This window comes from Bombina bombina, chromosome 5 (assembly GCF_027579735.1).
Source record: "Bombina bombina isolate aBomBom1 chromosome 5, aBomBom1.pri, whole genome shotgun sequence".
Classification (NCBI taxonomy): domain Eukaryota; kingdom Metazoa; phylum Chordata; class Amphibia; order Anura; family Bombinatoridae; genus Bombina; species Bombina bombina.
In genome coordinates this window covers 617499478-617512717 of record NC_069503.1, presented here as the reverse complement: position 1 = coordinate 617512717, position 13240 = coordinate 617499478, and the positions used below count along the sequence as shown (strand labels likewise).

The 13240-nt window shown below is 42.7% G+C and overlaps 1 protein-coding gene across 1 annotated transcript in view; it reads left to right on the top strand.

The window, feature by feature from the left end:
- The window catches only part of SRD5A1 (steroid 5 alpha-reductase 1), a 55942-nt gene extending 54576 nt beyond the window's left edge, over nt 1–1366 (top strand). The window contains exon 5 of the mRNA XM_053713078.1: nt 668–1366. Coding sequence (XP_053569053.1) covers nt 668–734 — 67 coding nt within the window. The 3' untranslated portion in view covers nt 735–1366. The remainder of the gene's footprint in view (nt 1–667) is intronic.
- Nucleotides 1367–13240: the final 11874 nt, after the last annotated feature.

Sequence of the window (13240 nt, the reverse complement as noted above, 5' to 3'; positions counted from 1 at the left end):
AGTTTCTAAATATATAATGCAGCCAAAACTTACCTGCAAAACGGTTTCTGTTTTAACCCCATTAACCCCTTTAATTCAGGCATAGTTTTGTTTGCAGCAAGCTCCCCCCTGGGCATTTCCATACATGTAAGGTGCTATCCAGGCCATAGCTTCTGCAGAATGCACACGTGCATGGTAGGGGGCAGAGTCGCATGTCACCTGACTAAAGCAGTGCACAGTATAATGCTGGAGCTTTTACAAAGCATGTGACATCCCCATGGAAACGAATAAGCCTCTTGGCAACAAACAATTGCAGTACCTGCTGTCCCTCCTCAACACCCCCTTGCTTGCATAAGTAATTATCCTCATGTGCACACTTTGTTTCATGATATCAAAAGGTTTGGAGTAGGAGACTGATAAGGGGAGTGGAGCCGGCTACACTTTTTTTTCACACATTTAAGCCTTTTATAATATTGACATAACTCAAAATGTTTTATCGCACTTTAATGTTGGGAGTTGTGGTAGTAAGCAAATAATACCTCTGATGATTAACAAAAACATCACTAAAGTGGTTGAATAAAGTCTGATAGCCTGAGTCCTCAAAGACAAATAGTCTCTAATAACTTAACATCTTGCCTTTTTGTCAAAATGTGTTTCACTAATGTGTATTTTATTTTTATTTTTCTAGGTGGTACCATGAGAAATTTGAAGACTATCCAAAATCGAGAAAAATTCTAGTTCCATTTTTGTATTAACATAAAGATCAGTTATGGCCAGTTATACAAAACTGTTTATCTTCCAGAATGTTTTTACTATACTGAATTATCTCAGTTACTTTTTTATTATATAGGAATGGACTTGTTCAGGCAAGAAAAAAAATGGGCAACCATGTTCTGTTCACTGATGCGTCTTTTTTTGATCAGTGAATGAACTGTTTTACAAATTGCTTTTAAAATTTAGTTTTTTTGTTTCTGCATCTTGGAAAGGAAAATAAGATTGTATTGCCACAACTGAGCTATTCCTATAGTTATTGTAACAAAGTCTTGCAGTACATTTAAATACCTCAATACTAAAATGTATTTTATTTTACTGTACAAAGAGTGGGATATAGCTTTAATTGTAACTTAGATGACGGAAAAGGTTTCTTAGTTTTTGTTGAATATAGGACGTAGAGATAAAAAATCTCTGCTACAGTTGTAGAAATTGTTACACAATGTATTTTAAGTTCTGATTGTAATTGGTTATACTGTTTAAGTACAAAAATGTTGGATCCCTGGGCTTATTAAATACTTTACTAAAAGGCTTTTTGTGTTCCTATATAATTATTATAGGATGATAATTAATCAAAAATTATATGACATGGTATAAATAAACGAAACTGAAAACATGACTGTTGAATTTGCCCTTAATTTACCACTGTAAATAGCTCCTCCCTTCCCTCCCACCCCAGTCACTCTCTTTGCCTACGTTAGTGCTAGGAAGAGGTATAGTTAGGTGTTAGAAAAGATTCTTCAATCAAGTGTTAATTATTTTTAAAGTAGTGCCAGAGAGTGCTGCTTTGTTCTAGGGTGTAGCCGTAGTCCATATCAGTCTCTTCAATATAGCTTTTGGTGACTTTAGAGCAATGGGAACTTGTGGGACATAATTCTCACTGCGCCTCCCATATATTTCTGCTGCCCTAATCCTGATAACCTAAGTAAACTTAACTCGGGCTTTATCATTTTCCACAGGGCTATGGGAGGAAGAGGACCTCTTAAACCTGTTGGACTATCCTGCTGTCAGATAGATTAAAGGTAAGTGCTGACTTTTTTTTATTCTGGGAGGAATACTTGACTCAGAGGAAAGTGGGCACTTTAATGGATCAGGTAACATATAAGGCTCAGAAACTTGGGGGCTTTTTTATGTTGGGACATTATGCTCTCTATGCTGGAGGGTCTTCTTTGAGACAGCATAAGTACAGGCACTGGGGCTGGGAGCTAAGCTACACTTATTTTTCATTGCAGTGTTGAACTATCCCTAACGGTTTATTTTATTTTGTAAAGCCGGTCAGATTATGTGTGTTTAGTGATGCCCGCAATGGACAGGGCTATCATCTTGCGCGCTTCCTCTAAGCTGCGCTATTGCGGCCTTTGTCTGGTGTATCATGGAATGCTAACAACGTCGCACTCAAACCGCATGTTTTTTGGGCATAAGAGCAAGCGGTTTTAGCGCTATACAGGCATTTTTATCCAGATCACTAAGGAGATAACAGTGAGGCCGGTTGGCAGGTAGGCGCCTCAGCAGAACTGCTGAGGTGTACGGGGGTCTGAATTTTACTTATTTAACTGAGATCTGTTTTTTCTTTTACCTTAAATGCAGTAAAATAGTTAACGTTTTTTCAAATTTAAAGACACAGTAGCACTTCTGATAATTCAGTATTTGGATTAACTTATCATTTTTATTTGGGGATACATTTTTCTTCCTGCAAGTAAAAAAGTGTTTCCTTTTTAAATTTTAAAGGGACAGTAACATTTTATTGTGATATATATATATTTCTCCAACATAGGTGTGTCCGGTCCACGGCGTCATCCTTACTTGTGGGATATTCTCTTCCCCAACAGGAAATGGCAAAGAGCCCAGCAAAGCTGGTCACATGATCCCTCCTAGGCTCCGCCTTCCCCAGTCATTCTCTTTGCCGTTGTACAGGCAACATCTCCACGGAGATGGCTTAGAGTTTTTTAGTGTTTAACTGTAGTTTTTATTATTCAATCAAGAGTTTGTTATTTTAAAATAGTGCTGGTATGTACTATTTACTCTGAAACAGAAAAGAGAAGAAGATTTCTGTTTGTAAGAGGAAAATGATTTTAGCAACCGTTACTAAAATCGATGGCTGTTTCCACACAGGACTGTTGAGAGGAATTAACTTCAGTTGGGGGAACAGTGAGCAGACTTTTGCTGCTTGAGGTATGACACATTCTAACAAGACGATGTAATGCTGGAAGCTGTCATTTTCCCTATGGGATCCGGTAAGCCATTTTTATTACAGACAGAAAAAAAAGGGCTTCACAAGGGCTTTTTAAGACTGTAGACATTTTCTGGGCTAAATCGATTTATATATAAACATATTTTATACTCCATAGCCTTGAGGAATTATTTTAATCTTGGGAATTTTGTAAAATAACCGGCAGGCACTGTATTGGACACCTTATTCTCTAGGGGCTTTCCCTAATCATAGGCAGAGTCTCATTTTCGCGCCTGTATTGCGCACTTGTTTTTGAGAAGCATGACATGCAGATGCATGTGTGAGGAGCTCTGATACATAGAAAAGACTTTCTGAAGGCGTCATTTGGTATCGTATTCCCCTTTGGGCTTGGTTGGGTCTCAGCAAAGCAGATACCAGGGACTGTAAAGGGGTTAAATATAAAAACGGCTCCGGTTCCGTTATTTTAAAGGTTAAAGCTTCCAAATTTGGTGTGCAATACTTTTAAGGCTTTAAGACACTGTGGTGAAATTTTGGTGAATTTTGAACAATTCCTTCATACTTTTTCGCAATTGCAGTAATAAAGTGTGTTCAGTTTAAAATTTAAAGTGACAGTAACGGTTTTATTTTAAAACGTTTTTTGTACTTTGTTATCAAGTTTATGCCTGTTTAACATGTCTGAACTACCAGATAGACTGTGTTCTGAATGTGGGGAAGCCAAGGTTCCTTCTCATTTAAATAGATGTGATTTATGTGACACAAAATTTAGAGAAAATGATGCCCAAGATGATTCCTCAAGTGAGGGGAGTAAGCATGGTACTGCATCATCCCCTCCTTCGTCTACACCAGTCTTGCCCACACAGGAGGCCCCTAGTACATCTAGCGCGCCAATACTCCTTACTATGCAACAATTAACGGCTGTAATGGATAATTCTATCAAAAACATTTTAGCCAAAATGCCCACTTATCAGCGAAAGCGCGACTGCTCTGTTTTAGAAAATACTGAAGAGCATGAGGACGCTGATGATATTGGTTCTGAAGGGCCCCTACACCAGTCTGAGGGGGCCAGGGAGGTTTTGTCTGAGGGAGAAATTTCAGATTCAGGGAAAATTTCTCAACAAGCTGAACCTGATGTTCCAACTTAAATTTAAATGTAATCACATCTCCGCGCTCTGCTTAAGGAGGTGTTATCCACTCTGGATGATTGTGAGAATTTGGTAATTCCAGAGAAACTATGTAAAATGGACAAGTTCCTAGAGGTCCCGGGGCCCCCCGAAGCTTTTCCTATACCCAAGCGGGTGGCGGACATTGTAAATAAAGAATGGGAAAGGCCCGGTATACCTTTCGTCCCTCCCCCCATATTTAAAAAATTGTTTCCTATGGTCGACCCCAGAAAGGACTTATGGCAGACAGTCCCCAAGGTCGAGGGGGCGGTTTCTACTCTAAACAAGCGCACCACTATACCCATAGAAGATAGTTGTGCTTTCAAAGATCCTATGGATAAAAAATTAGGTTTGCTTAAAAAGATGTTTGTTCAGCAAGGTTACCTTCTACAACCAATTTCATGCATTGTTCCTGTCACTACAGCCGCGTGTTTCTGGTTCGATGAGCTAGAAAAGGCGATCAATAATAATTCTTCTTCTTATGAGGAGATTATGGACAGAATTCGTGCTCTCAAATTGGCTAATTCTTTCACCCTAGACGCCACTTTGCAATTGGCTAGGTTAGCGGCGAAAAATTCTGGGTTTGCTATTGTGGCGCGCAGAGCGCTTTGGTTAAAATCTTGGTCAGCGGATGCGTCTTCCAAGAACAAATTGCTTAACATTCCTTTCAAGGGGAAAACGCTGTTGAAAGAGATTATCTCTGATATCACTGGGGGCAAGGGCCACGCCCTTCCTCAGGATAGGTCTTTCAAGGCCAAAAATAAACCTAATTTTCGTCCCTTTCGCAGAAACGGACCAGCCCCAAGTGCTACGTCCTCTAAGCAGGAGGGTAATACTTCTGAAGCCAAGCCAGCCTGGAGACCAATGCAAGGCTGGAACAAGGGAAAGCAGGCCAAGAAACCTGCCACTGCTACCAAGACAGCATGAGATGTTGGCCCCCGATCCGGGACCGGATCTGGTGGGGGGCAGACTCTCTCTCTTCGCTCAGGCTTGGGCAAGAGATGTTCTGGATCCTTGGGCGCTAGAAATAGTCTCCCAAGGTTATCTTCTGGAATTCAAGGGGCTTCCCCCAAGGGGGAGGTTCCACAGGTCTCAATTGTCTTCAGACCACATAAAAAAACAGGCATTCTTGCATTGTGTAGAAGACCTGTTAAAAATGGAAGTGATTCATCCTGTTCCATTAGGAGAACAAGGGATGGGGTTCTACTCCAATCTGTTCGTAGTTCCCAAAAAAGAGGGAACGTTCAGACCAATCTTAGATCTCAAGATCCTAAACAAGTTTCTCAAGGTTCCATCGTTCAAAATGGAAACCATTCGAACAATTCTTCCTTCCATCCAGGAAGGTCAATTCATGACCACGGTGGATTTAAAGGATGCGTATCTACATATTCCTATCCACAAGGAACATCATCGGTTCCTAAGGTTCGCATTCCTGGACAAGCATTACCAGTTTGTGGCACTTCCGTTCGGATTAGCCACTGCTCCAAGGATTTTCACAAAGGTACTAGGGTCCCTTCTAGCGGTGCTAAGACCAAGGGGCATTGCAGTAGTACCTTACTTGGACGACATTCTGATTCAAGCGTCGTCCCTTCCTCAAGCAAAGGCTCACACGGACATTGTCCTGGCCTTTCTCAGATCTCACGGATGGAAAGTGAACGTAGAAAAGAGTTCTCTATCTCCGTCAACAAGGGTTCCCTTCTTGGGAACAATAATAGACTCCTTAGAAATGAGGATTTTTCTGACAGAGGCCAGAAAAACAAAACTTCTAAGCTCTTGTCAAATACTTCATTCTGTTCCTCTTCCTTCCATAGCGCAGTGCATGGAAGTAATAGGTTTGATGGTAGCGGCAATGGACATAGTTCCTTTTGCGCGCATTCATCTAAGACCATTACAACTGTGCATGCTCAGTCAGTGGAATGGGGACTATACAGACTTGTCTCCGACGATACAAGTAAATCAGAGGACCAGAGATTCACTCCGTTGGTGGCTGTCCCTGGACAACCTGTCACAGGGGATGAGCTTCCGCAGACCAGAGTGGGTCATTGTCACGACCGACGCCAGTCTGGTGGGCTGGGGCGCGGTCTGGGGACCCCTGAAAACTCAGGGTCTTTGGTCTCGGGAAGAATCTCTTCTACCGATAAATATTCTGGAACTGAGAGCGATATTCAATGCTCTCAAGGCTTGGCCTCAGCTAGCAAAGGCCAAGTTCATACGGTTTCAATCAGACAACATGACAACTGTTGCGTACATCAACCATCAGGGGGGAACAAGGAGTTCCCTGGCGATGGAAGAAGTGACCAAAATCATTCAATGGGCGGAGACTCGCTCCTGCCACTTGTCTGCAATCCACATCCCAGGAGTGGAAAATTGGGAAGCGGATTTTCTGAGTCGTCAGACATTTCATCCGGGGGAGTGGGAACTCCATCCGGAAATCTTTGCCCAAATTACTCAACTGTGGGGCATTCCAGACTTGGATCTGATGGCCTCTCGTCAGAACTTCAAGGTTCCTTGCTACGGGTCCAGATCCAGGGATCCCAAGGCGACTCTAGTAGATGCACTAGTAGCACCTTGGACCTTCAAACTAGCTTATGTATTCCCGCCGTTTCCTCTCATCCCCAGGCTGGTAGCCAGGATCAATCAGGAGAGGGCATCGGTGATCTTGATAGCTCCTGCGTGGCCACGCAGGACTTGGTATGCAGACCTGGTGAATATGTCATCGGCTCCACCATGGAAGCTACCTTTGAGACGAGACCTTCTTGTTCAAGGTCCGTTCGAACATCCGAATCTGGTCTCACTCCAACTGACTGCTTGGAGATTGAACGCTTGATCTTATCAAAGCGAGGATTCTCAGATTCTGTCATTGATACTCTTGTTCAGGCCAGAAAGCCTGTAACTAGAAAAATTTACCACAAAATATGGAAAAAATATATCTGTTGGTGTGAATCTAAAGGATTCCCTTGGGACAAGGTAAAAATTCCTAAGATTCTATCCTTTCTTCAAGAAGGTTTGGAGAAAGGATTATCTGCAAGTTCCTTAAAGGGACAGATTTCTGCCTTGTCTGTGTTACTTAACAAAAAGCTGGCAGCTGTGCCAGATGTTCAAGCCTTTGTTCAGGCTCTGGTTAGAATCAAGCCTGTTTACAAACCTTTGACTCCTCCTTGGAGTCTCAATTTAGTTCTTTCAGTTCTTCAGGGGGTTCCGTTTGAACCCTTACATTCAGTTGATATTAAGTTATTATCTTGGAAAGTTTTGTTTTTGGTTGCAATTTCTTCTGCTAGAAGAGTTTCAGAATTATCTGCTCTGCAGTGTTCTCCTCCTTATCTGGTGTTCCATGCAGATAAGGTGGTTTTACGTACTAAACCTGGTTTTCTTCCGAAAGTTGTTTCTAACAAAAACATTAACCAGGAGATAGTCGTGCCTTCTTTGTGTCCGAATCCAGTTTCAAAGAAGGAACGTTTGTTGCACAATTTGGATGTTGTTCGTGCTCTAAAATTCTATTTAGATGCTACAAAGGATTTTAGACAAACATCTTCCTTGTTTGTTGTTTATTCAGGTAAAAGGAGAGGTCAAAAACCAACTTCTACCTCTCTCTCTTTTTGGATTAAAAGCATCATCAGATTGGCTTACGAGACTGCCGGACGGCAGCCTCCTGACAGAATCACAGCTCATTCCACTAGGGCTGTGGCTTCCACATGGGCCTTCAAGAACGAGGCTTCTGTTGATCAGATATGTAAGGCAGCGACTTGGTCTTCACTGCACACTTTTACTAAATTTTACAAGTTTGATACTTTTGCTTCTTCTGAGGCTATTTTTGGGAGAAAGGTTTTGCAAGCCGTGGTGCCTTCCATCTAGGTGACCTGATTTGCTCCCTCCCTTCATCCGTGTCCTAAAGCTTTGGTATTGGTTCCCACAAGTAAGGATGACGCCGTGGACCGGACACACCTATGTTGGAGAAAACAGAATTTATGTTTACCTGATAAATTACTTTCTCCAACGGTGTGTCCGGTCCACGGCCCGCCCTGGTTTTTTAATCAGGTCTGATAATTTATTTTCTTTAACTACAGTCACAACGGTATCATATGGTTTCTCCTATGCAAATATTCCTCCTTTACGTCGGTCGAATGACTGGGGAAGGCGGAGCCTAGGAGGGATCATGTGACCAGCTTTGCTGGGCTCTTTGCCATTTCCTGTTGGGGAAGAGAATATCCCACAAGTAAGGATGACGCCGTGGACCGGACACACCGTTGGAGAAAGTAATTTATCAGGTAAACATAAATTCTGTTTTTTTTTATTACATTGTCATTTTATTGTGATTCAATATGGACATAGGAGCCGTGCAAAATGTTACTTGCTCCATGTGTTTGGATGCCAATGTGGAACCACCAATTCCTTTTTGTCCCTCATGTATTGAGGGCTTTAAGTTATAGAGAAAAGATCTTTCATGACCAAGATTTTTGTAAAGTGGATACTTCTCAGGAGTCTCTCCCCAAGCGTCCCAAACTTTAACGCCCACACAAGCAGTGCCCTGTACTTCTGCTCTAGCACCTGCTGGAGTTACTTTAAAAGACATAGCTGCGCTTATGTCTTCCACAATTTCTGATGCGTTGTCTGCTTTTCTATGTGACAAGGCAAACGTAAGAGGAAAGACAACCATGTTGTCAGTGAGGTTTTTGATGCAATGATGGCAATCTCGGATGTACCCTCCCAGGGAACGGAGATGGAGGGTATAGAGGTTCTATCAGAAGGTGAAATTTCAGATTCAGAGAGTTCATTTCCTTTGACTGATTCAGAGGATGTCTCTTTCAGATTTAAACTAGAACACCTCCGCCTGTTACTCAGGGAGGTTTTGGTTACCTTAGACGAGTAGTAGTTGCTCCTGCGAAGTCGAGTAAATTGGATAGATATTTCGAAGTTCCTTCTTACTCAGATGTTTTTCCAGTTCCTAAGCGAGCTTCCAGGTATTCCCTTCTCTCCATCTCCTATTTTCAAGAAGATGTTTCCTATAGCTGACGCTGTCAGGGAAGCTTGGCAAACGGTTCCTAAGGTGGAAGAGGCTATTTCCACCTTAGCCAAGTGAACTACTATTCCCATTGAGGATAGTTGTGCTTTTAAAGATCCCATGGACAAGAAGTTGGAGGGTCTACTTAAAAAGATTTATGTTCACCGGGGTCTGCTATTGCAGCCGACTGCGTGCATTGCTACTGTCACTAGTGCAGCAGCTTATTGGTTTGATGCTCTGTCCGAATCTCAAGACTGAGACTTCCTTAGAGGAGATCCAAGATAGGATTAAAGCTCTGAAGTTAGCTAATGCCTTTATTACGGATGCTTCTCTGCAAATTACTAAGTTAGCAGCTAAGAGTTCGGGGTTCTCTATCCTAGCCCGCAGAGCCTTATGGTTAAAACCTTTGTCTGCGGACGTGTCATCTAAATCTTAGCATCTGGCAATTCCTTACAAGGGGAAGACCTTGTTTGGACCTGGCCTGACCGAAATTATCTCTCACGGGAGGTAAGGGTCATCTCCTTCCTCAGGATAAGAGAAACAAGCAGAAAGGGCAACAGAATAATTTTTTGTTCTTTTCGAAATTTCAAGAGAAATTCTTTCTCTCTTCCTCCTCTAAACAAGAACAATCTAAACCTACTTGGAGACCCAACCAGTCTTGGAACAAGGGTAAACCATCCAAGAAGCCTGCTGTTAAATCCAAAACGGTATGAAGGGCTTGCCCCTGATCTGGGACCAGATCTGGTAGGGGACAGACTTTCCTTCTTCGTTCAGGCTTGGGTTCAGGACGTTCAGGATCCCTGGGCAATAGAAATAGTGTCTCAGAGATACAAACTGGAGTTCAAGACCTTTCCTCCCTGAGGAAGATTTCTTCTTTCAAGATTATCTGCAAACCAGATATAAAAAAAAAAAAGAGGTGTTCTTACATTGTGTAAGAGATCTCTCCTCCCTGGGAGTGATTATTACCATTCCAGTACAGCAACATCGGCAGGGTTTTTATACAAATTTGTTTGTAGTTCCCAAAAAGGAGGGAACCTTCAGACCTATCTTAGACCTCAAGAGTCTAAACAAGTTTCTCCAGAGTTCCATCATTCAAGATGGAAACTATTCGTACCATTATTCCATTGATCCAGGAGGGTCAATTTATGAAGACCGTGGATTTAAAGAATGCATATCTACATGTTCCTATCCACAGAGATCATCACGGGTTCCTGAGGTTTGCCTTTCTGGACAAATATTTTCAGTTTGTGACTCTCCCTTTCAGTCTGGCCACGGCACCCAGAATTTTCACAAAGGTTCTGGGGTCTCTGCTGGCGGTCCTAAGACCGTGGGGCATTGTGGTGGCTCCTTATCTGGACGATATTCTAATCTAGACGCCATCTTGTCAACAAGCAAGATCTCATACCGATGTGGTACTATCCTTCCTGAGAACTCAAGGATGGAAGGTAAATCTGGGAAAGAGTTCCCTAGTCCCGAAAACAAAGGTGACTTTCTTGGGAACTGTAATAGATTCTATATCTATGAGGATTTTTCTGACAGAAGTCTGGAAATCAAAGATTCTAGATACCTGTCGAGCCCTTCAGTCCACTTCTCGACCGTCAGTGGCTCGGTGCATGGAAGTAATCGGACTGATGGTGGCGGCAATGAACATCATCCAGTTTGCTCGGTTCCACCTCAGGCCTCTGCAGTTAAACATGCTCAGGCAGTGGAATGGAGATTATGTAGACTTGTCTCCTCGAATAACCCTAGATCAGGAAATGAGGGAAATGGTGGTTGTCTCTGGATCATCTATCCCAGGGAACCTGCTTTCGCAGATCTTCCTGGGTGATTGTGACAACAGACGCCAGCCTTCTAGGGTGGGGAGCTGTCTGGGGTTCCTTAAAGGCTCAGGGAGTATGGACTCAGGCGGAGTCTGTTCTTCCTCTAAATATCCTGGAACTAAGGGCGATCTTCAATGCTCTTCTGGCCTGGCCTCAGTTGGCTTCGGGCCCAGTTTATCAGATTGCAGTTGGACAACATAACGTCAGTGGCTTACATCAATCATCAAGGAGGGACGAGGAGTTCCTTAGCAATGACAGAGGTAGCCAAGATAATCCGATGGGTGGAGGCCCATTCTTGCCATCTGTCAGTGATCCACATCCCAGGGGTGGACAACTGGGAGGCGGACTTTCTGAGCATTCAGACTTTTCATCTGGGAGAGTGGGAGCTCCATCCGGAAGTGTTCTCCAACCTGATTCTCAAATGGGGTCGGCCAGAGTTAGATCTCATGGCATCTCGTCAGAATCTAGGGATCCCCAGGCGGAACTGATAGATGCTCTGGCAGTTCCTTGGTCCTTCAGCCTAGCATACCTGTTTCCTCCGTTTGCACTTCTTCCTCGGGTCATTACTCAAATCAAACAGGAAAAGGCATCAGTGATCCTCATTGCCCCTGCTTGGCCTCGCAGGATTTGGTATGCAGATCTGGTGTACATGTCATCTCTGCCACCTTGTAGACTTCCGTTGAGGGAGGACCGTCTAATTCAAGGACCCTTCCTTCACCCAAATCTAGTTTCTCTGAAGCTGACTGCTTGGAGATTGATTGAACGCTTAGTCTTATCTAAGCGGGCGTTTTCTAATTCGGTCATAGAGACCATGATTCAGGCTCGCAAGCCTGTCGCTAGAAGGATTTACCATAAGATATGACGTAAATGTCTCCTGGTGTGAATCCAAGGGCTACTCATGGAGTAGAGTTAGGATTCCCAGAATTTTGGAGTTTGGAGAAGGGTTTATCGACCAGTTCCCTAAAGGGTCAAATCTCTGCTTTATCTATCTTGTTACACAATCGTCTGGCAGATATCCCAGATGTACAATCTTTTTGTTAGGATCAGGCCTGTGTTCAAACCAATTACTCCTCCATGGATTCTGAATTTAGTTTAAGTTCATTAAGGGGCTCCGTTTGAGCCTATGCATTCCTTAGATATTAAGTTATTTTCTTGGAAAGTTTTTTTGTTTCTTGTTGCTATTTCTTCAGCTCTTATAGTGTCTGAGCTCTCGGCGTTGCAATACACTTCAGCTTATCTTATTTTCTATTCAGATAAGATAGTTTTACATACTAAACTATGTTTTCTTCCCAAGGTCGTTTTAAGACAGGAACATTAATCAGGAGATTGTTTTTCCTTCCTTGTGCCCTAATGCTTCTTCTCAGAAGGAACATCTTCTGCACAATTTGGACGTTGTCCGTGCTTTAAAATTTTACTTACAAGCGACTAAGGACTTTCGTCAGTCTTCCTCTTTGTTTGTAATTTTCTCTGGAAAACGTAAGGGTCAGAAAGCTACGGCTACCTCTTTCTTTTTGGCTGAAAAGTATCATCCGTTTTGCATACGAGACTGCTGGACACCAGCCTCCTGAGAGGTTTACGGCTCATTCCACTAGGGCTGTTGCTTCCTCATGGGCATTCAAAAATGAAGCTGCAACCTGGTCCTGTCTTCAAACTTTTTCTAAAATTTATAAATTTGATACTTTTGCCTCGGCTGAGGCTGCTTTTGGGAGAAAGGTTCTTCAAGCAGTGGTGCCTTCCGTTTAGGTTCCCTGTCTTGTCCCTCCCTTATCTGTGTACTCTAGCTTGGGTATTGTATCCCATAAGTAATGAAGATGATCCGTGGACTCATTGTGTCTTTAAAAAGAAAAGAGAATTTATGCTTACCTGATAAATTTTGTTTCGCTTTAGACACGATGAGTCCACGTCCCGCCCTGTTGTTTTAAGACAGGTTGTTAATTTTTGTAAACTTCAGACACCTTGGCTTTTCCTTTCTCTTCCTAACTTCGGTCGAATGACTGGAGTGGGAGGGAAGGGAGGAGCTATTTAACAGCTCTGCTGTGGTGCTCTTTGCCTCCTCCTGCTGACCAGGAGGTGAATATCCCATAAGTAATGAAGATGATCCGTGGACTCATCGTGTCTTAAAAGAAACAAATTTATCAGGTGAGCATAAATTTTCTTTTTCTTCCAGTTGGGGAGACCATGCACTTAACAAATTAAGACACTGCTTTTTTTTATTGGGACATAGGTAATTATGTTGTATGGCTTACACTGGGGCATGAGGCAGGCACTGTAGCATGTGTGAGACTAACATTTAAACTCTTTTAAAAATAAATGGTAAAAT